The 22,954-nt window shown below is 46.4% G+C and overlaps 1 protein-coding gene across 1 annotated transcript in view; it reads left to right on the forward strand.

The window, feature by feature from the left end:
- Positions 1-434: 434 nt before the first annotated feature.
- LOC116980846 overlaps positions 435-22,954 on the forward strand; it is a 33,175-nt gene continuing 10,655 nt past the window's right edge. The window contains exons 1-9 of the mRNA XM_033033462.1: positions 435-528; positions 5,559-6,032; positions 8,578-8,808; positions 10,495-10,566; positions 11,771-11,830; positions 14,075-14,341; positions 16,055-16,158; positions 18,401-19,382; positions 20,770-21,039. Of these exons, the coding sequence (XP_032889353.1) occupies positions 5,633-6,032; positions 8,578-8,808; positions 10,495-10,566; positions 11,771-11,830; positions 14,075-14,341; positions 16,055-16,158; positions 18,401-19,382; positions 20,770-21,039 (2,386 nt within the window). The 5' untranslated portion in view covers positions 435-528; positions 5,559-5,632. The remainder of the gene's footprint in view (positions 529-5,558; positions 6,033-8,577; positions 8,809-10,494; positions 10,567-11,770; positions 11,831-14,074; positions 14,342-16,054; positions 16,159-18,400; positions 19,383-20,769; positions 21,040-22,954) is intronic.

Consider the following 22,954-nt stretch of genomic DNA (forward strand, 5'->3'; position numbering starts at 1 on the left):
GTGGGGAGGGAGCGCTGCCCTGGTTCACTGCTGTTTACCGCTGTGTGGCGGGGTGGGTGTAACAGGTTAGTGCTAGTGAGCGGGCATTTCTGGCCGGCGCGGACTCAGTGGGCCGAAGGGCCTGCTTCCACGCTGTATTTCTAAACTAAACTCATCCATCCCTTTGCATGAAATGAAAGATGTCTTGCGGTCGTCATCGGGACAAATAAACAGTGCAGCAAGGACACGTGATGGGAAGTTCCCCAGCAGCAGATGTTTCCATAAGCAGCTGAAAGGGGATGGATGTGGTGGGAAGGGGCAGGACCAAAGATCTTGTCTTTAGGCAGGACGTGCAACTTGCAATCTGACTCACATTACACAGCCCGCCGTCAATCAATCATGCTGGCCGGGCTGCCAAGCATTATAGCTCCTCTATAATCTTTGCTGCCAGGTTATTAGGGGTGGGTTGGTTTAGCTGGGAAGGAAGTGTGGCCGTGCAGCAGTTCATTCTGCTCTGTACTGTGTCGAGATACGAACGTGTCTGTACTGGTGAGTACAACAAGGGTGTTGCAATACAGATTGTGCCACGGGACGTTACTAACAAGAGGATTTAATAACAATGTCCCTGTGCTCTACTCTTCTCAGTTCCATGTACAACAGGGGGGTGTGGCACTACAGAGAGAACTTAAGGGCCTGTCCCACCTGGTGATTTTTTTACGGCGACTGTGCAGCGTCGGTGAAGGTTTTACAGTCACTGACGCTCCGCAGTCGCCGAACAAAAATAATCGCAAAGTGGGACAGGCCCTTTAAGGGAACAACAGCAACAGAACAAGTTGCAGCGGTGTCGAGCGCCTGAGATGCTTCTTCCCCCTCTTCCTCCCTTCTCCCCGCTTCCTCCCTTCTCCCCCTTCTCCACCCTCCCCCCCCCCACTCCCCTCATATCTCCATCTCCCCATCTTCCTCCCTTCTCCCCGCTTCCTCCCTTCTCCCCGCTCCACTCTTCTTCCCCTTCTCCACCCCCCCCCACTCCCCTCACATCCCCATCTCCCCCTCTCCCTCCCTTCTCCACTCCCCCCACTCCCCTCACATCCCCATCTCCCCCTCTCCCTCTCCCTCCCTTCTCCACTCCCCCCACTCCCCTCACATCCCCATCTCCCCCTCTCCCTCCCTTCTCCACTCCCCTCACATCCCCATCTCCCCCTCTCCCTCCCTTCTCCACTCCCCCCACTTTCCCCGACGCCCCCCATTTGTGGACCCAGCCTGCGACTATCCCACTCACGCTGGGGACAATTTATACAAACCTTTGGAGTGCGGGAGGTAACCCCAAGCCTAACTCTAGGTTGATAGGTTTAGTATTTATAAATTGTCCCTATTAGTGTGTGGGATAATGTTCGGGGGATCGCTGGTAGTTGCAGACTCGGTGGGCCGAAGGGCACTGTATCTGAACTAAATGTGCCCCAGGGGTTGGACTCCAACCCCCAATGTTCTGCATGGTCCCAGAGCCAGATCTCTCGTCCAATGGTCTCTCCAAACCCCCAGAGGCAACGGGCTTTTCAACTGGGGACAGGCAATGTTGTCAATGTTCCATCTGCTCTGGCCACTGAGTCTAAATACCCGCCACCCATTTTGAAGCAGGGTGGATGTGATGTGAGGGGAGGGAAGAAGTGGGGAGAGGGGAAGGGAGAAGGGTAGGGGGGGAGTGGAGAAGGAGGGATGGGGGCAGGAGGTGAGAAGGGAGTTCAGTCTACACTCACTGAATCCATCCCTGTGAAAAGTTAGAGATGGTGATTTGTATCTGGAAGCGGACCAATACAAAATAAAACTGAACGATTCAGACATCTTTTCATTTGCACAAGTGATTTTATTGTATTAATTTCAATATATTAATGTTTAAAATCCATGCTTTGAAGGAGGAATATTTTTCAGCCCATCTGTGGTCCCTAACCGGGTGTCACCCGCAGGGCAGCATACGTCAGCGTGTAACAGGGCGCACGACACGATGAGACGCCCAAATGTCGCCACTGGATTTTGAACATTCCAAAATCCTGGGGCGACAGGGAACCACTGCACGTCTGGGGTGGAAACCCCCCCCAACCCCCCCCCCCCCCCCCCCCCCCCCATTTTTTGTAATCCGGATTTTAAAACCCGGCGAAATCTCCGCTTTCCGTGAGACAGTGGAGGTGGGACTGATGATCGAGGGTGCTGTTTGGACGAGAGAGACGTCGGTCAGCAGGCAATGGGGGGGGGGGGGGATCTATATGCGTCTTCATGCGTCACGACCCGACCACGACGCAACACCTCTTTTCAGGCTATCACCAAAAATATCGCCCAAGTGGGACGGGCCCTTTACACAAAGCACATCGTAATTAAACCAGCATCTACAATTCCTGTAGAAACAAGGAACTGCAGATGCTGATTTACAAAACAAAACATGTAAACTACTGGAGTAACTCAGCTGGTCAGGCATCATCTCTGGAGAAAGTGGACAGCTAATGTTTCAGGTCTGGAGCCTATTGTGCCTCCTGTTTGCAATTTCTATGACTTATTCATTCAGTCAGGGCGGGTTCAGCCCTGAATCTGTGATGCCAGACAGACTGAGCAGAGTGACGGGCACTGCCCAGTCCTTCACGGGTACTGACCTCCCCACCATCGCAGGTATCTACAGGTGTCGCTGCCTCAAAAAGACATCAAGGATCCACACCATCCTGGCCACACACTCATTTCACTCCTGCCATCGGGAAGAAGGTACAGGAGCCTGAAAACCATGACCTCCAGGTTCAAGAACAGCTTCTTCACGGCAACCATCAGGCTTCTGAACACTGCACAGTCCTATCTCAGCAACGATTTATGATGTTCTTTGTATAGGCTGCACTGTGGATTTAGAACATAGAACTACATCTGCATTCCCATATTTCACAACCCGTGGAACTCCCCTTCCCTGCACGTCAAGCACAGTAGGCAGGGACAGGCAACGAGGTTACCCAGAGCACAGTGTGTCCAGCTTCACAGAACTTTATTCCTTAGAGCAGTGATTCCCAACCTGGAGCCATGGCAAATTTCAGGGGGGCCACAGAAAAAAAAATTGGGATTTAGGGGGCCACAGGTTCAATGAAGGGGGCCACAGAGCTACCACCCTGTTGCCTCCTAAATTTCAGTTCTAATAAATTTAAATCTATGTAGTTGAAATATTTTTGATGTTTGTGGAATAGAATAAAAGAGAATATATGTGCAATTAATAGACACTGATATTTTTATGGAAGGTATTATAACATTGAAGTACTTTTTTTCCGCTAATAATGTCGGGGGGGGGGGGGCACAGAAAAATTAAAAGATTTCAAGGGGGCCATGAGCTATAAAAAGGTTGGGAACCACTGCCTTAGAGCACAGGAAGCTGAGGGGTGTGGATCTTATAGCGGTGTGTAAAATCATGAAGGGAACACTTTGTTTTCGTTCCCGTTTTTTCACATCGCTATAATCTGAATCTGGACACCTACTCCTGCCTTTCAATTTGTATTCACTAAATTTGTCTCTAATTTCCTGAAGACAGGTTTTCAGAGACTCAGGAAGATTCATGGCAACAAGTGTGTTCACATCCTCAGACTGCAGGACCTTACTTGTTCTGTTCACTCTTTCAAGAATGTCATTCCAAAGAATTGTGAGAAAGATTGTTTTCAGGTTCTCCATTTTCTCGCTGAAAACTTCTGCTTCTCGTCTTGTGTTCACTCCTGTTCAGTGTCAGCTAATACAGAATCCAGTGCATGTTTAATTCTCCAAACCCCCCTACAGAGCATGAACAGCATCAAAATGTGACGATCATCTCGTGTCAGACAGACGCTTGACCAAAACATTTTTTCCTAATGTTAGAAATATTTTTCCCAACAAACGACAGCAACAGTAATTAAGATATAACTTGAATGTTTAATGAGAGAAATTCACACAGAGTGCAGAGGTCTGCGGGAGTCTCTCCATGCTCAAATAAATCAAAGTCAGAAATCTCTGTAAATAGCTTTTACTAAGTCACCAAGGTGAGAGAGGGAACAGACAGTGATGTGCAGAGAGCGTCCACACCAAAGGCTGGCGCTATTCAGACTGACGATACAAAGGAATTACACATATCTTTATACTCATAAACAGCCGTAAACCACATGGTCAGTAATTTTCCATAACATGAACAAAGGAACACAGTTTACAAGATACAGAATGAAGTTCCTTAGTTAGGTTAGGGAGGCAAGGGAGTGAGTAGGGAGGAAGACACCTGCCAAAGCCAAAATAAGACTTTATGTTTAGGATGATAGCATGAGAATGGAATATCACAAGGACGAGAACGGCTCTTATCTTATCTCAAAATGGAGGTTATAGCTAAAATAATACTAATATAAGCTAAATAAGATGGAGAATAACTGCACTAACTTTAACAATGAGGTCAAGCATTTTTAAAGGTACAGTTCCCGATAGCTATAGGAATGAATTTTTCTATCACCTAAAGATGATGCCAGAACATTCCATCCATGTGTAGAAGCAGAGAAAAAGGAATACAGACACTGAACAAAGTCAAAGAATGTTACAGTCTGTAGACAACTCTGCCGCTTTTACACCCACCAAGTTCAGGCTGTGTCCAGCACAGGGGACATAGATGGCGAACTCATTCAGTTGATGAATCCATGCTTGCAATCCAGTATAGCATCCAGACATATTCGAGGCATTGTCATACGACTGCCCACGGCAGTTTGATAGTGGAATTTTGTTCTCATTAAGAAAATCCACAACAGTGTCTGCTAGATTCTTTGCTCCATGAGAAAAGATGGGGCTGAACTTAATGAAACTTTCCACAGGCTCACATCCTCGAATGTACCGGACAGTAAATGTCAGTTGATCAGTGTGTGAGATGTCTGGAGAGGAATCCTCACTTATTGAATAATACTTTTACTCTTTTATTTCTTCAAGATTAGCATAAAGAACATGTTGTCCCATTAATTCAATAATAAATACGATAGGTTCCCTTTTCCAGGATTTCCAGTTCTGTGGCGCGTGAGATACGTACACATACATGCTTTAAGACCCTCCTGGTGGGGGATGGTGTAGAGTGAGGAGACATCCATGGTGAAGATGAGGGAGAGAGGGTAGGAAAACAGAAGTCATGAAGGAGACGAAGAGCGTGTGAGATGTCTTGGACATGGGTGGGGAGGGATTGGACCAGGGGGGATAAGGTGGAGTCGAGGTATGTGGAAATTAATTTGGTGGGACACGAACAAGCAGAAACAACGGGTCTGCTAAGTCAGTTCTGTTTGTGGATAAGATAAAATTGGGCCGTGCGGGACTGGGGAACGATAAGGTTGGAGGCTTTAGAGGGCAGAGAGCTGAAAGTGATTAAATCTCTGATCTATTCCTGGAAAGGCAAGAGTGTTTCATTGTCATATGTGCCAGGATGGTTCAATATGTTTCGTGTATTCCTCCAGCACGTTGTATTTTGATCAGGATTCCAGCATCTGTTGTTCCTTGTGTCTCCCCTATTATTTAGATTGCATTCAGAGTTTCCTTATCTAATGGGCTTCTTCTATTCCTCTTTCTTTTCCCTTTAGTCCGTCAGTCTATTTCACGAAGCAGACAACAGATCACCTTGAACTCTTGCTGAGACCAGAAGTTGTTTTTAAAAATGGACAGATTTTTTAAGCAAGCGGGTAAAGAACTGGAGAAAGTTGCAAGAGACAACCAGGGTCTTTTACTCAGTATTGCTAATCATAGCAAGCTGACAGAAAGCGTTGAAAACATATTGGAGATAGCCAGAAAAGAACCAACCGAAATCTCCAAGGCAATCAGTGATGTGAAAGAACATTCAGATATTGCCAAACCAGTGAGTGATGCCAATGACATGATTAAGCCAAAAAGTTTAAATAGACAACTGGAGATAATCGGAAAGCAATATATAGTAGACGTGGTTAGAGGGGCTTTGGATAAATCAACAAAGACCAATTGTGCTGACGAGGTTAGTCAGCAGGTTGGTGAATCACCAGACACAGGCCAAGGTGAACCTATCGCAACCAACACACTGCCTGGTGAGTACCCAGCTTCTTCCCCTCACTATGTTCACAACGTGCCTCAGTCGAGAGTGTCTTTAGATCAAACTGTGTATGGACGAAACTATGAAGAAATCATTACATGGATTTAAAATAAACTTGCCTTAATTGATGAGCAAATTCACAGCAATAACTGACAAAGTATTTGTTCAGGAAAGAACTGCAGATGCTGGTTGAAATCGAAGGTAGACACAAAATGCTGGAGTAACTCAGCGGGACGGGCAGCATCTCTGGAGAGAAGGAATGGGTGATGCTTCGGGTCGAGACCCTTCGTCAGACTTAAACTTAAACGAAAGTATTTGTTCACTTTATTTTAAATAGTTTTCATGAGAAATGTTGATTCCTGGGTTCCTGTTTGACCAGGGTTATCCTGACCCAGTTTGGTGTGGCCCTTTCGAGCCCTTTTTAAAATAATTTCCTTAAACCTCAAAATTCTGGTCATGTCGATCCCTGTTGTGTGATCCAGGATCAATGTCTGACATTCTGTGGCAAAGTTGCCCAGATTGGGGCTGGCGCTGTGGTCTTGATTATCAAATCGATATCATCATTCATAAGCCTTTGAGGCTCCTTTACCTCTGCTAACCTATCCCCAAATGTTTCAAAATTCATTCCAAATCATCTGCTTCTCTGAGGCTGCCAACGGTTCCTCATTGTCTATCATTCTGACTACTGTTCGAATCGGAGCTAGTGGGACTGCAGCTCATTTCTTTACATCCATGCCATCAGGTGGAGACAGTCCATAATCCTCATCATGCCCATCTATACATCTCATTGTCTAAACATCCCCAGTCCATGTCAACTCCATCCATCGGGGGGCGCTAAGCGACACAGCCGTCACCATCCTCCCGCATAGTTTATTATGTTGCTCCTCCTACGTGGGCTCTAACCTCTGGGAGATTCGCCTGCATATCAGTGACAAAGACCAGCTGTAATATCATGGTTGCAACGGAAAAGAACCTAGACCTTCAGTCTGAAGAAGGGTCTCGACCCAAAACATCAGCCATTCCTTCTCCCCAGAGATGTTGCCTGTCCCGCTGAGTGACTCCAGCTTTTTGTGTCTATCTTCGGTTTAAACCAGCATCTGCAGTTCCTACCTACACAGAACCGAGACGGAACTGCGAACGACTATCCCTCTCAATAGGTAAGGAAGTCTGTTTTTCAGCATAATGTATTAGTTTAAGCTATTTTAATTAAGCTGTGCTGTGAAGGCTAAATACATTGACACATCTATATATTATTGTCCAAAATTGTAGGCCATTTTTCCCATCATGCTTCCCCCAGTATGTGAGCTCTAGAGTTAACCATATTGTAACCTACTTCTCTTTCTTATCATTTTCAAAATTCCCGACAACAAACAACCACTTGCAAAAGACACTTGGGCAGGTACATGGATAAGAATGGGTTAGATGGATATGGGCCAAACACGGTAAATGGGACTAGTGTAGGCATCTTGGTCAACACGGGCACGTTGGGCCGAATGTTCTGTTTCCATACTGCATGGCCTTATGACTCAATGATAAACAAGTGCCGTGTCAACAGAGGACAGACAGAGTGGGTGTTTTCCCAGCTTTTTCCACACTAAGGCAAAAATCTACGTCCTGTCAAACAGTCGCCGATTTGGGGAAAAAACAAATGGTGGCTCAGTATCCTGAGATGGATTCCACACACACTCTTCCGTGGGATGAATTCATCTCCATCTAGTACCACTATTCTGCCTAGGCAGTCAACGCAAGGACTAGAGCAATTTCCTACCCAGGCAATTCCGTCATCTTGCAATGTGGGAAATTTGTACTTCTGTGTTGATTGAATTATGCAGCACAGAAACATGGCTTTGTTCTTTAGCCCAACCTGTCCATGTTAAACAAGATTCCCCATCTACACTTCTCACTTGCCCACCTGCGTTTGGCCTATATCCCTCTAAACATGCCTCATCTAAGGTAAGGATTCCATTGTACCTTTTTTGGGACATATGACACACTTGACTCTGATATTGCCCTTAAATGGATTCCTTGGAGTCAATCTCATCGTATGTGCTGCGTGACGGGGCTAGGACAAGCAGGTACCATAAGGCATGCACTTGGCCAACCTGTTTTTTATTTAAACAGAGGCCCCCGCCTCTCTAGAGTCATAGAGCCAAAGAACACAAAGACAGGTCCTTCAGCCCAACTTGCCTATGCTGACCAAGACACCCCATCTGCCTGCCCCACTAACCAGCGTTTGGCCCATTTCCCTCTAAACATTTTCTATCTGTGAACCATGACTTGGCCTCCACCGCCATCTGTGGCAATGAATTTCGCAGATTCACCTCATCTCCACTCTAAATGTACCATCGTTGGGACAAATGATAATTAAACACTCATTAATCTCTCTTGACACTTGAATAAGCATGTGAATGTCAACAATACATTTACTGTTTCAAAGGTACCACATCTCCAACATCACATCTTTGTAATATGAAGTTGTATCAACTATACCTGCGACCCTGTTGTTTAGTGCCTTTAACATTTATATTTTGCTCTGGCAGACGCTGGAAACGCAGGAGAGATGGATGAACTGAAAGGGAAGCTTCACAACCTATTTCAGCAGGGGAGGGTGCCATTCAATGTCAGGACGTTGGCCGTCTGTGGCTACAGGAGTGCAGGGAAAACCACCCTGCTCCGCAGGTTGCTGAATGAACCATTTCGGGAGGATGAGCCCATTACAGACGGAATACGGATCGGACAGATTGATGTCCAAAACTGGAAAGAAAAGATAGGTAAACCCATTATATGTAGAACACATCACAGCACAGACAGGCCCTTCAGCCCACAATATACCATATTGAACATGATGTCAAGATAATCTCATCTGCGTTGACGTGAACCATATCCCTCCATTCCCTGCATATCCATGTGCCTATCTAAACCGCCTTAAACACCACTATCGTATCTGCGTCTACCACCACCCATGGCAGTGGTGCAGCCCGTAGAGCCACTACCTCACAGCGCCAGAGACCCGGGTTCAATTCTGACCTTGGGTACTGTCTGTGTGTGGCGTATGCATGTTCTCCCTGTGACCACGTGAGTTTCCTCCGGGTGCTCCGGTTTCCTCCCACATTAAAAAAAAACACATGCGGGTTTGTAGGTTAAATGTTTCTCTGTAAATTACCGCTTAATATCAGATTTCATACAGCTGAAGTCTCTTTCTTCAGTTTCACTTCCTTTTTTGAAAATGACTCATTTTGATGTATTCTAGACAGTCATGAAGTGCTGTTGCAACTCAGAAAACATTGGGCCAGAGCCATTTGTCAGACTCATACTGTGTTAAAATTCCACACTCAGTGTCTGAAGTTTGGGGTGGTTTGAACGGGGAACCACTGATGCAGATTGCGAGCTGATAGTATGATCTTCTATGAGTAAATAAACATAGAATTAATGATAATAATTATATAGCAATTAAACAAAAGTCAGGACATTATGTTACAGTTGTACAAGATGTTAGTGAGGCCACATTTGGAGTATTTGGTCACCCTGCTCGAAGAAGGATGCCATTAAGCTGGGAAGACTGCAGAGATGATTTAGAGAGAGTTTAAAGTTAGAGATACAGGTCCTCTGGCCTTCCAAGCCCACGCCGACCATTGATCACCCGCTCACACCAGTTCTAGGTTATCCCACTTTCTCATTCTTGATGCGAATTGTCCCCCATAAAGTGTTGGTGAGCGACCTTCTTGAAGCATCAAAATCCTTCTGGTAATTTACATTCAGTGATGAAGGATGAGAGTATATTTTCTTGTCACGATGCTACACTATACCACCGGCTTCATCCCACACACAGCCACACACATAGCCCTATTTTTAAAATAGGTTTACCAACTGTTCCTAAAATAAGCATTGTGAACTCTTTTCAATAACACCTAGAAAACAATTGCAATTATGAGCTTAAGCAGGAAAGAGTGCAGAGAAGATTAACCATGGTGTTGCCAGGACTTGAGGGCCTCAGCTACAGGGAAAGGTTGGGCAGGCTAGGTCTTTATTCCTTGGAGCGCAGGAGGCTGAGGGGTGATCTTACAGAGGTGTATAAGATCATGAGGGGGATAGGGGAGATACAGAGTCATATGCCCAGGGTAGGGGAATGAAGAGCTGGAGGGCATACGTTTAAGTGAAATGGGAAAGATTAAATGGAAACCTGAGTGGCAATTGTATTCGCACAGAAGGTGGTGGGCATATGGAACAAGCTGCCAGAGGAGGTAGTTGAGGCAGGTACTATAACAATATTTAAAATATATGTGGACAGGTACATGAATAGAAAAGGTTTAGGGGGAAATGGGCCAAACACAGACAAACAGGACTGGCTGAGATGGGGCAACTTGTTCAGCATGGACCAGTTGGGCCGAAGGGCCTGTTTCCACGCTGTATGATTCTGATTACATTCAGGATTCACCGATGCCTTTTCTTGTCAACAGATAATCCAAGTGATGATCTGACAACCGCGATTGCAACCTGTGTTTTAAACACCAACAAACAATCTCTCAATGGTAAGTCATTGGAGAGTTTTTTTAAATATGGCAGGATTACTTACAATAAATTTTAATATTAATAGAATTTTTGTTTAGTTAAACCACATTTTAAATTGTTCCAAGTAGTGTTGTCCTTCCAGTTTTCTTCCTGATGTTTCCAGGACTGGAGGACTTATGTTAAGGAGTCATTCTTTAGTTGATGTTCCCATCTCGCTATGGTGCTGAAAAATTATATCTGCACTCTAGCATTTTTCTCTTTGCTCTATCTATTATACTTATGTTTGGCTTGATTGTATTCATGTATAGTATTATCTGATTTGATTGATTTGCAGGCAAACAAAATATTTCTGCTGTACCTCAGTACATGTGATGATAATAAACCTAAACAAGCTAATCATCAATAATAAGAAGATAGACACAAAGAGCTGGAGTAACTCAGCGGGACAGGCAGCATCTCTGGAGAGAAGGGATGGGTGAAGTTTCGGGTCGAGACCCTTCTTCAGACCAAGAGTCAGGGGAGTGGGAGACAGATATGGAAGGGTAAGGTGTGAAAGCAAGAGATCAAAGGGGACGATCATGAAGGAAAAGATAGAATGGATATTTGTTAGCTGAGAGGAAGGTGACGATGAGGCAAACAATCAGTATCATTTAATCAGACAGTGAAACTAGTCGGAGAATGAGGTTGGGGTAAACTGCAGATGATGGTTTATATTAAAGATGGACACAAAATGCCAGAGTAACTCAGCAGTCAGGCAGCATCTCTGGAGAAAAGGAATAGATGATGTTTAGTGTCGAGACCCTTAGTACAGCACAGGAACAGGCCCTTCTGCCCACAATGTCTGTGCCGAACATGATGGCAAGGCAATTCTTATCTGCTTGCATGTGATTTAGATCCCTGCATATCCAAGTTCCTATCTACAAGTCCCTTAAACCCAACTATTGTATCTGCCTCCACCACCACCTCTGGCAGTGCGTTCTCTTTGTAAAAAAACATCTGCTCTGCACATCTCCTTTAAACTTGACCCCTCTCACCTTAAAGCTGCGCGCTCTGTGCATCGGATGTATGAAATACTTCCACCCTGTGAAAACGGTTCTGAATGTCCACTCTATCTATGGTTCTCTTTATTTAGCTTGCACCATTATAACCTCAATTGCAAAATGAAATTTCACCCTTTCATTGTTGTGCAATACTGTGGATCATCAGCTGTTTATTAACTTCCAGGAACAAATACAGATCAAAGCACCACTCCCTCAAATGAAGAACCGAAGACCATCGGTGAAGGTACAAATGTCAGCTTATTTCTAAATAACGTGTATTACTCAAACGGCTTTATTAAAGTCATAGTCACACAATGTGGAAACAGGTCCTTCCGCCCAACTTGCCCACAGACCAATATGCCCGATCTACACTTGTCCCACTTGCCTGAGTTTGGCCCATATCCCTCCAAACCTGTCCTATCCATGTACCTGCCTAATTGTTTCTTAAACGTGATGTAAACATAAACAGCTTCTTAATTTTACTCTTGACTGTCATAAATATATTTGTAAAGTTAGTTACATGACTGTAATCCTTGTTTTAGTAAAGTGGTATCTCCTCGACTGAGTTTATTTAATATATTAGTCATAGCACGGAAACAGGCCCTTCTGCCCATATTGCCCATGCCGACCGCGTTGACATGCTGGGCTAGTACAATTTTGCCTGCATTGGGCCAATAGCCCTCTAAACCCTGCCTATCCATATATTGTCCAAATGTACCCACATATTCCCCAGCCATCAGGAAGTAGGTACATCATCATCATCATAGTTGAAAACATCAACGGGCACGGTGCCTTACAATGCCGTGTACGACAGTGATCGCAACTTCTACTGAAGTGTGGATGGCCGTTGGCTTGCTAGGAGCTCATCCGCCCTTTGACAGGTCTTGTTTTTAGTCCTGCTGGGGGTCCACAGACCCCTCCTCACCTGGAAAACCAGGTGGGGGAGACGGTTTAGTTATTGACTATCTCACCATGGAGCAGGTAGCACAGGATTACATGGTACCCGTGGTGGAAGAAACTCCTCCCGACCTGACAGATCACAGAAGGTACAGGAGCCTGAAAACCATGACCACAGATTCAAGAACAGCTTCTTCCCAGCAAATATCAGGCTCTTGAACACTGCACAACACTAACCTCAGCCTTGCCTCAGCAACGAGTTACTATGGACTTTGTTTTGATTTCAGTGCACTTGCACTATGGTGATCTGATTGTCAAATACTACTGATCATGAATATATTGTATTATTAATCATTGTATATTTATTGTCTATTGGTGCGTTAACAGGCCAGTAATGTTACAGCAAGTAAGAATTTCACTGTTCTCCGGTACATACCACAATAAAACCCTCTGGACTCTTGATATGTTATTATCTTTAATAATAATATAAGAGTCTAAAGAAGGGTCCTTACCCAAAACGTTGCCTGTCCATTCCCTCCATGGATGCTATCTGACCTAGGTTGCGCCAGTATTTTGTGTTTTGCTCAGAATTCAAACCTCTGCAGTTCCTTCAGCGTCCAAGTACGGATTTGGGTGCTTTCCATAAGACATGAGCAGAATTAGGCCATTTGGCCCATCGAGTCTGCTCTGCCATTCGGTCATGGCTGCTATTCGATCCCTTACTAATCAAGAACCTATCAATCTCGCTTTAAAAATGCCCAATAGCTTGGCCTCCACAGCCGTCTGGCAAGAATTCCAGATTCACCACCCTCTGACTAAAGAAATCCCTTCTCATCTCCTTTCTAAAGGTACGGCCTTTTATTTAGAGATCCTCTCACCTTAGACTTCCCTCTAGTGGAAACATCCTCTCTACATCCATTCTCTCTCGGCCAACATTTATTTTTAATATCAGATTTTGATTTTCTGCCTAGTCTTGTTTTGCATTCAACACATTGTGAGAAAACATTGGTGCAGAAAGTACCCTTTATCCCCCCCCCCCACAATCAGTCTCAAGAAGGATCCCGAACAGAAACCTCACTATCCATGTTCTCCAGGAATGCTTTCAGTTGTGGGATACAGCATGGAAACAGGCCCTTCGGCCCACCAAGTCCGCCAATTAGTTCTTTCTTATTACACTCGGGACAATTTACAGAATCCAATTAACCTACAAACCTGCACTGATTTGGAATGTGGGATGAAACTGGAGTACCTGGAGGAAACACACGCGGCCACAGGGAGAACGTGCAAATCCGTAGTGACAGTAACCATGGTCCGGATCAAACCCAGATCTCTGGTGCTGTAAAGCAGCAACTCTACTGCCACTGTGCTGCCATTCATTTACTTCACCTTATTTGTCATCTCTGGCAACATATTCCTCAGTATGCATTGTGTCTGAGCCTCTTTCTTTCACATCTGTTTCACTGGAAAAGTAGTGCTGCCAGACCCGCTGAGTTGCTCCAGTACGTTGTGTCCTTTGGTGCAGATCCTCCAGTGCAGAAAGGAATGTGTTCAGAGAAATATCACACTGACAGCTTTTGTTTCTTTGTGACAGATGCCGTACTGAGTGAATCTTTTGCCAATGAGATCCTGATGAAGATGAAAGGCTCCAGTGAAGACACGGAAGGTTTCTCCGTGTTCAGATACTATGACTTTGGAGGCCATGTTGAATATCAACAGATGCATATGCCATTTCTACCACACAATGCAGTCTACATCCTGGTTGTCAACCTAAACTTGGCGATGAATGACTCATTGCCGGCAAAGGAAAGACCGCTTCGAGGACAGAAAGTAATGGACACCTGTGGATATACTGTGAAAGGTTTGTTAAGGGCATATTTTCCTTAAATCCATTAGGCCAGCGCAGTGATAGAGTCCGCTCACAGTGCCAGACACCCAGGTTCGATCCTGACTATGGGGTTGTCTGTATAGAGTTTGAACATTCTCCCCGGATTTTCCCAGGGATCTTCCTTCTTCCTTCCATGTAGGGGGCGCTGTCCTGTGCATGGCTGCCCAGCCAGCAGCTGTCTGTCTTTTCATCTTTTTATTTTTATTTTAAGTTAGTTAAAGTGTTTTGTTTGGAGGTCTAGACTTTTTTATGTGGGGGGGGGGGGGGGGGGGGGGGGGAGGGGGAAACTACCTTTCAGGGTCCCTACCTGGTCAGAGAGGCAGCTTTTCTCCGGGCTGCAGCTTCGACCCGTCCTCGCGGCCTACCAGCGGGCCTGGAGCGGCGTTTCCTGTCGGGGACCGCCCAGAACCTCGGCTTCGGCGGTGGCACAGCGCTGGAGCGCTATCGCGGAGCGGGCGATGCCTTGCCCGGGTCGCCGCGCTGGAGCTCCGGTGTGCTGAAGATCACTGAGGAAAACATCGCGGAGCAGCGGGACTGTGGAGCGACCAGCTGCGGGCGGCGGCGCTGACTTTACACCGGGAGCCTGGGATCTCTAGATGAGATCACCAGTTGTGGAGCTCTAACCGGCGCGGCCTTGTTGGCTTCAGAAGCCGCAGCCTCCAGTTCGGAAGCGGCCGTTCCAGGGTTCCCATGCCGCGGAGAGGATTCTCCCGACGCCGGAGCAACATCACCCGGCGAGAACGGCCTGGAACATCGGGCCTCCGTAGGGGCAACTGTGGAGGCCTCAATAGGCCCGACTATGGGTGAACTGGGGTTGGGGACTGGACTTTGTGCCTTCCCTCATGGTGGGAGCCATTGTGGGGGGATGTTCTTTATGTTTAAAACTCTTATTAATGTTATGTCTGTATTTCTTCTTTATGTGCTGCAAAATGGCAAGAAGCATTTCACTTCACTACACCTAGGTGTATGTGAATGTGACCATAAAATACCTTTGATACCTTTGAAGATGTATAGGTTTGTAGGCTAATTGGCTTGGTAAAATTGTAAATGATTCCTGGTGTATGTAGGATAGTCAGCGCTGGGGATCACTAGTTGGAGCGGATTCAGTGGACCCAAGGGCCTGTTTCTGTACTGTATCTCTAAACTAAACTCTATTAAGTAGTTGGTTTGAATTGTAATAAACTAAATTAAAAAGACAGTGTCATACAACAGGGAAACAATCTCTTTGGCCCAACTTGTCCATGTCGACTGAGGTGCCCATGCTGTATTTCTAAACTAAAGATTCAGATTTACAAATAAAGGCACACAGTTCTGGAGTAACTCAGCAGGTCAGGCAGCATCTCTGGAGAACATGGATAGGTGGTGTTTCAATGTGTGAAGTGGAATCCTGACCCAAAACGTCGCCTATCCATGTTCTTCAGTGATGCTGCCTGACTCGCTGAGTTACTCCAACACTTTGTGTCGTAACTTGTCCAAAAATATTCCAAATAAGATTTACCAGAATAAAAGGTATTTCTGAATCACTTAAGGCTAGATATCATCTGCAAGATCTAAGCCTATTGTTGGTATCACAGCCTGTGTCCACATGATAGCTCCGATTGAAGTTATTTTTCTATGTGTGTGATGGTCTTCACTGTACCAATAAAGGTCTCTGTAAATTCAAATATACCATGCTTCTCACTATAGATTATCTGGACTACTGGATTGGGTGCATTTCCTCACTCTCTAAAGGTCACAAGACCACCTACCGTGTAATGCTGGTTGGGACTTTTGCCAAAAGCTGCAGCAACGTAAGTCCCAATGTTCATTAAATCTCTCAACCTTTCAACATCCCAGTCCCCTCCATTGTGCACATTCTGAACAGATGCGCTACAATGATAAGAGATATATTCTGTACTCTTGTTATATAACTTTTTGTTTGACTCCTCCCATTTCCTCCAAATGCAAGGTGTAGCTATGGGCCCTAGCTATGCCTGCCTCTTTGTAGGGTACGTTGAACAATCCTTGTTCGAGGCGTACCGTGGCCCTATCCCCAAACTCTACCTCCGCTACATCTACGACTGCATTGGTGCTACCTCCTGCACCCGCACACAACTCACTGACTTCATCCATTTCACCACTAACTTCCATCCGGCACTCAAATACACCTGGACCATTTCCGACATTTCCCTACCATTTCTAGACCTCACTATCTCCATCGCAGGTGATAGACTACTGACCGACATCCACTATAATCCCACTGACTCCCATGGCTATCTAGACTACACTTCTTCCCACCCTGCTTCCTGTAAGGACTCTTATCACCTACTCCCAATTCCTCCGTCTACGCCGCATCTGCGTCCAGGATGAGGTGTTCCTCATCCAGGGCATCGGAGATGTCCTCATTCTTCAGGGAACGGGGGTTCCCCTCTTCTACTATAGATGAGGCTCTCACCAGGGTCTCCTCTATACCCTGTAACTCTGCTATCACTCCCCATCCCCCCACTCGTAACAAGGGCAGAGTCCCCCTAGTCCTCACCTTCCACCCTACCAGCCGTCACATACAACAAATAATCCTCCGACATTTTCGCCACCTCCAACGGGATCCCACCACTGGCCACATCTTCCCATCTCCTCCCCTGTCTGCTTTCCACAGAGACCGCTCCCTCCGTAACTCCCTGGTCAATTTGTCCCTTCCCACCCAAACCACCCCTTCTCCTTGCACTTTCCCTTGCAACCGCAGGAAATGCTACACTTGTCGCTTTACCTCCCCCCTTGACTCCATTCAAGGACCCAAGCAGTATTCCCAGGTGCGGCAGAGGTTCACCTGCACCTCCTCCAACCTCATCTATTGCATCCGCTGCTCTAGATGTCAGCTGCTCTACATCGGTGAGACCAAGCGCAGGCTTGGCGATCGCTTTGCCCAACACATCCGCTCGGTGCGCATTAACCAACCTGATCTCCCGGTGGCTCAGCACTTCAACTCCCCCTCCCATTCCGAATCTGACCTTTCTGGCCTGGGCCTCCTCCATGGCCAGAGTGAGCACCACCCTAAATTGGAAGAGCAGCACCTCATATTTCGCTTGTGCAGTTTGCACCCCAGCGGTATGAACATTGACTTCTCTAATTTCAGGTAGTCCTTACTCTCTCCTCCCCTTCTCAGCTCTCCCTCAGCCCACTGGCTCCACCTCATCCTTTCTTCTTCCCGTCCCCACACCCTCACATCAGTCTGAAGAAGAGTCTCGACCCGAAAAGTTGCCTATTTCCTTCGTTCCATAGATGCTGCCTCCCCCGCTGAGTTTCTCCAGCATTTTTGTCCACCTAAGTATAGCATTATCTGATTTGACTGGGCAGCACGCTAAGCAAAGCTTTTCACTGTACCTTGGTACACTTGACAGTAATAAACTAAATTAAACCTAATGGTCCTTCAACAGTACATAAGCATACCTATTTTTTTTAAGAGCTTAAGTATACCTGGCCTGTTTTTCTTGCTACTCCTCTCACACATGGTATCTACCGGAAAACACAGTTTTAGCATTGGATCCAAAATCCAATCCCTCTCAATAAATTTTGACTGAAATGCTCGCATGTTTAATATGACACAGCAGATATGTGTGCCATATTAAACAGGCAAAATTGCAGAGAATTGTGGATGTAGCCCAGACCATCACACAGACCAGAATCCTCCCCATTGACTCCATCTTCGCTTCACGCTGCCTTGGAAAAGCAGCCGACATAATCAAAGACTTGTCCCACCCTGGCCATTCCCAGGTAGAGATGAATCGGACAGTACCCTAGCTTATGGAAGGATTGTTCAGGAGCCTGATAACAGAGGGGAACAAGCTGTTCCTGAGTCTGGTGGTGCGCACTTTCAACCTTCTGCTGGATGGGGAGTAGGGAGAGGAAAGAATGACCGAGGTGGGAAAGGTCTTTGATTTTGTAAATCTGCGCCCCATTTTAAACAAACATCCTTCAATTGTAATTAATGCAAATTTCTGTTTCAGTGTCTTTCTTGCCTTATGCAATTTACATGTTCCAATCTTTTCTCCTTAGGCTGATGAGGCTTTGAGCAATATTTACAGTTACCTGCAAGAGAATTTCCCACCTGCCGCACTTTATGCTGAGAAATTTGCTGTTGACAACTCAGTTGATAGTGACGAGGGAACAGGATACACCGAGCTGCGATCTGCCGTGGACAAGCTCTCCATGCAAGTTGCGTTTGAAGACAACGTTGTTGTGGGTCATGCCAAACTGTACTATCACATCCTGCAGAGTACGGAAAAGTACCTGCTGTGTATGGAGAAGTACTTGCCATGGTATGAGATCATGGGCAGGTCGCAAGGTTCAGAGGGGAGCGACACTGACAGGAAGCTCCAAGTGCAGGCTGCACTCCAGGTTTTAAACTGCATGAAGTTTGCCTACTTTTCTGACCCAATCTTGATCTTGGATCCTCAGTGGCTCATTGACCTCATGGCCGCTCTGATCCCAATCAGTTGCGCACCACCATTAAAGATCCAAACGGCACCCTTTCCCATCCAACATCAGTGGATGAAACTGGTCAATACCGGACAATTTTCAGAAAGCCTGCTGGAATATATTTGGCCCAGTGAAATATTGAAACTCAAGGACGAGCTGCTTGATATTATGAAGAACCTGAATCTGGTGGTGTTGGCTGATCCCGTGTCCAACTGTTACCACCTGTGGTTCAAGCGGAAACAGAGGGAGGTCTTCTTGGGTCTCCATGAAAACCAAGCCATGGCTGCCTTCCGCAAAGACATTTTTACAGAACTGATACCACTGTTCCTGAAGGAATGGCCCTACATCGAAACCCTGGACACCACATTTGTTCGACTCCAAAAGAAAAAGAATACTGATTACAAAGTATGTCTGGAATTAAAGAACGATCGGGTGCTCCTCTTGAATAACAACGAGTTTGAACACGACGACTTTGTGTACAAAGTTGGTTCTATTGTGAAGAGTATGCAGAAGGACTATCCCACCCTTTGTCTGTTTGTGGACGGAAAGCCCTATAAAGGTGAGAATGATATGATTAAATTGTTGCATAAACAAGGAACTGCAGATACGGGTTGATATACAAAAGGACACAAAGTATTGGTCTAACTAAGTGGGCCTGACATGATCTCTGGAGAACGTGGATAGGTGACGTTTCAGGTCAGGACTCTTCAGACTGAAACGTCACCTATCCATGTTCTCCAGAGATGCTGCCTGACCCGATGAGTTACTCCAGCACTCTGTGTCCTTTTGAGAAAATTTATATTGGTTTATTATTGCCAAGTGTATTGAGATAGTCCCAAGCGTTTGCTTGTATGCTAACCATTCAAATCATACTAACCATGAGTACAATCAAGGCACACACAAGTACAACAGGTAGTGCAAAGAGAAAAATATCAGAGTGCAGAATATAGAGTTACAGCATTGTAGCATTACACTTACAGAGACAAAGTCCACGGTCTGCAGTGAGATAGGTTGGAAGATCAGGACTTCACCCTTGCTTGGGGAAGGACCATTCAGTGGTCTGACATCAGCTGCAATGACGTTGTTTCTGAATCTGGTGGTGTGCGCTTGCAAGCTTTTGTATCTGCTGCCTGAGAAGAGAGTGGAGAAGAGGGAATGACCATGGTAAAAATGGTCCTTGACTATGGTGGCTGCTTTTCCAAGGCAGTGTGAAATGTAAAGAGAATCCATGGTGGGGACTCTGGTCTGTGTGATGGACTGGGCTACATCTACGTCTCTCTGTGATTTCTTGCTGTCTTGGGGAGAGCTGTACTTAAACCATCCTGTGATGCATCAGTGACACAGTGAACTGCAGATGCTGGAGGGGGATGGATATTCTCCTTCAGTCTGATCCCGATCCACAACATCGCCTATGCATTCCCTCCAGAGATGCTGCCTCACCTGCTGAGTTCATCCAGCACTTTGTGTTTTGCTCAAGGTCCCAGCATCTGCAGTTCCCTGTGTCTCCAGAAATAGGCAGGACCTGGGACAAATTCATATATATTGAAGAAAAAATATGTGCTGTTGCAAATTTATTTTTAACAGAGAAGTTAGATGAAAATCACAACTCAACTTGCATGCTACACAATTAACCAATTTATCGAATCGAGGACAGCACAGTGGCACAATGGTAAAGTTGCTGCCTTACAACCAGGTTCGACCCTGATCACGTGTGTGGAGTTTGCACGTTCTCCCTGTGACCGCGTGGGTGTTCTCCGGGTGCTCCGGTTTCCTCCCACATCCCAAACAAGCAGGTTTTTGGGTTAATTGTTTTCTGTATATTGTCCCCAGGGGGCAGGATAAAACCAGCAAACAGGGCAATTGCTAGTTAGCATGGAGTCAGTGGGCTGAAGGGCCTGTTCCCATGCTACATCTCTAAAAAATGATTATTCTATTTCCATTTCTAGCCGTTGAACTGTTCCTTCAGATCAGAAATAACATAAAACAAAAAACAGAGATGGTGTGTGTGGTTAAGATCTTTATGGAAGACCAGCCTGAAAAACAAAAGGATATTTTCTTCAGAGATCAATCAATTGACATCAGATTTGACACAGCCACGGAACATATGGTGGAAAAGATTGAAGAAAGAATGCTGATAAAAACTCTCGCAGAATTCAACTGGTTCCATGGGCCGACTGCGGAAGAAATCTGTAAGAAAAGGCTTGAATTTCTATCAGGTAAACATTTTGTATTTTAATGTAAAAATTTATTTCTGGGGAATGTTATAGTGCGGAGTAGGGCCCACCAAGTCCACACCGACCATTGATCACACTCCCTCCATATGAGCGGCAATTTACAGAGACCAATTAATCCACAAATTCCCATATCTTTGTGTTGTGGGTGGGAACCAGAGCACCTGGAAGAAACCCATGTGGTTACAGGGAGAGTGTGCAAACTACACACAGACAGCATTAGAGGTCAGGATCGAACTGGGTCTCCAGCAATGTAAAGCAGCAGCTCTAACTGCCCTTCATCAGTCAGGGAAATGAGCAGAGATTGGGACGCTATATTACACTTGTACTAGACTTTGTGGATGCTGCACTTGGAATATTGTGTTCAGTTTTGGTTACCCTGCCACAGAAAAGATGCCATCAAAGTGCAAAGAGTAGAGAAGCTTTGTGAGAATGTTGCCAGCACTCAAGGCACTGAGCTATAGGGAGCGGCTGGGCTGGCAAGGATTATATGACTTGGAGTGCAGGAGGCTGACTTATAGAAGTAGAAAGAGTGGTAAAGAGGCCATATGGTATACTTGCCTTCATCGGTCGAAGTATTGAGTATAAAAATAGAAATCTCGCAGACCAGCAAGTGAGTGGATTGGCTGAAACATCCTATTTAGTTGGGTGGATAGTTGACTTGATTAGATAAAATTAAGTTCAGGTCTAGGGTAGCAGCTTTGGTGAGGTAAAGTGCAAGTCTTTTGCGAGGAGGCTGACTCTTGAAAGCACTCAGGCACGGAAATCGCTATCAAAACGTGGAGGGGACCGGGGGGACACACAATTTCTTGGAGGCCACATGCGCGCGCGCGCATATATATATATACACACACACACACACACACACACGCATGCGCGAGGCTTCGTACGCTTCAGCCATGGGCCTTGTGGACAGTAATTATGGGATCGACGGCCCAGGCTTACGGCCAGCACGGAGAAGCAGCGCTAAATCCAGCTCAACTCCACCTGCCTTGCCGGGTTAACCTACAGCCCTGCCTGGACTGACGGGACACCAGTCCGGAGCCGTGGAGCTAGTGCTGCTTCTCTGCGCTGGCCTAAAGCCTGGGCCGTCGTTCCCGTAAGTCCAGGTAGGGCTGTAGGTTAACCTGGCGGGACAGGCAGAGTTGAGCTGGGTTTAGTGCTGCTTCTCTGTGCTGGCTGGGTGCACCGCTCCTGTCTGACTCCCAACCACCCCCCGGGCGTGTGTGTGGGGGCACTCGGGTGGGGACGCGGATGGTCCAGTGGCGATTCGGCTGTGGATGAGGCACAGGTCTGTGTCCAGGGCTGCCGAGAGTGTTTTTCACTTGTGACCCTATGACCTGGGCATGCAATTCAAGCTCTGCTCTATGATCTTTGCTCCACCAGGGTCTATCCTCAGTCCCACCCACCCTACCGCCTCTGACGGACACCTCCGTCCTCCAATCATCACGCTGAATCATCATGGTCTCCCCCCCCCCCCCCCATTGCCTGCTGACCGACATCTCTCTCGTCCAATCGACGCCCTCCCTCGATCAGCAGTCCCACCCTCACTGTCTCGCGGAAAGCAGAGATTTCACCGGGTTTTAAAACCCCCCCGGCCCCCCCCCCCCCCCCCCCCCGGGATTTCTGCCCCTGAATCCACTGAAGTAATGGCAGGCAAGTTGTTACAGTGTGACTCTTGCAGGGTGTGGGAAGTCAGGGACACTGGTGCCTCTAACAACTGCACCAGGTGCAGCTCCTGAAGGACCGTGTTAGGGAACTGGAGCAGCAGCTGGATGACCTCAGGACCATCCATAAAACCGAGATTCCTGGACAAGATCTGCAGTGAAGTTGTCACACCCAGGATACAGGAAGAGCGAAGGTGGGTGGCAACGAGGAAGAGAAGTAAACATGGAATGCA

This window comes from Amblyraja radiata, chromosome 14 (assembly GCF_010909765.2).
Source record: "Amblyraja radiata isolate CabotCenter1 chromosome 14, sAmbRad1.1.pri, whole genome shotgun sequence".
Taxonomy (NCBI): Eukaryota; Metazoa; Chordata; class Chondrichthyes; order Rajiformes; family Rajidae; genus Amblyraja; species Amblyraja radiata.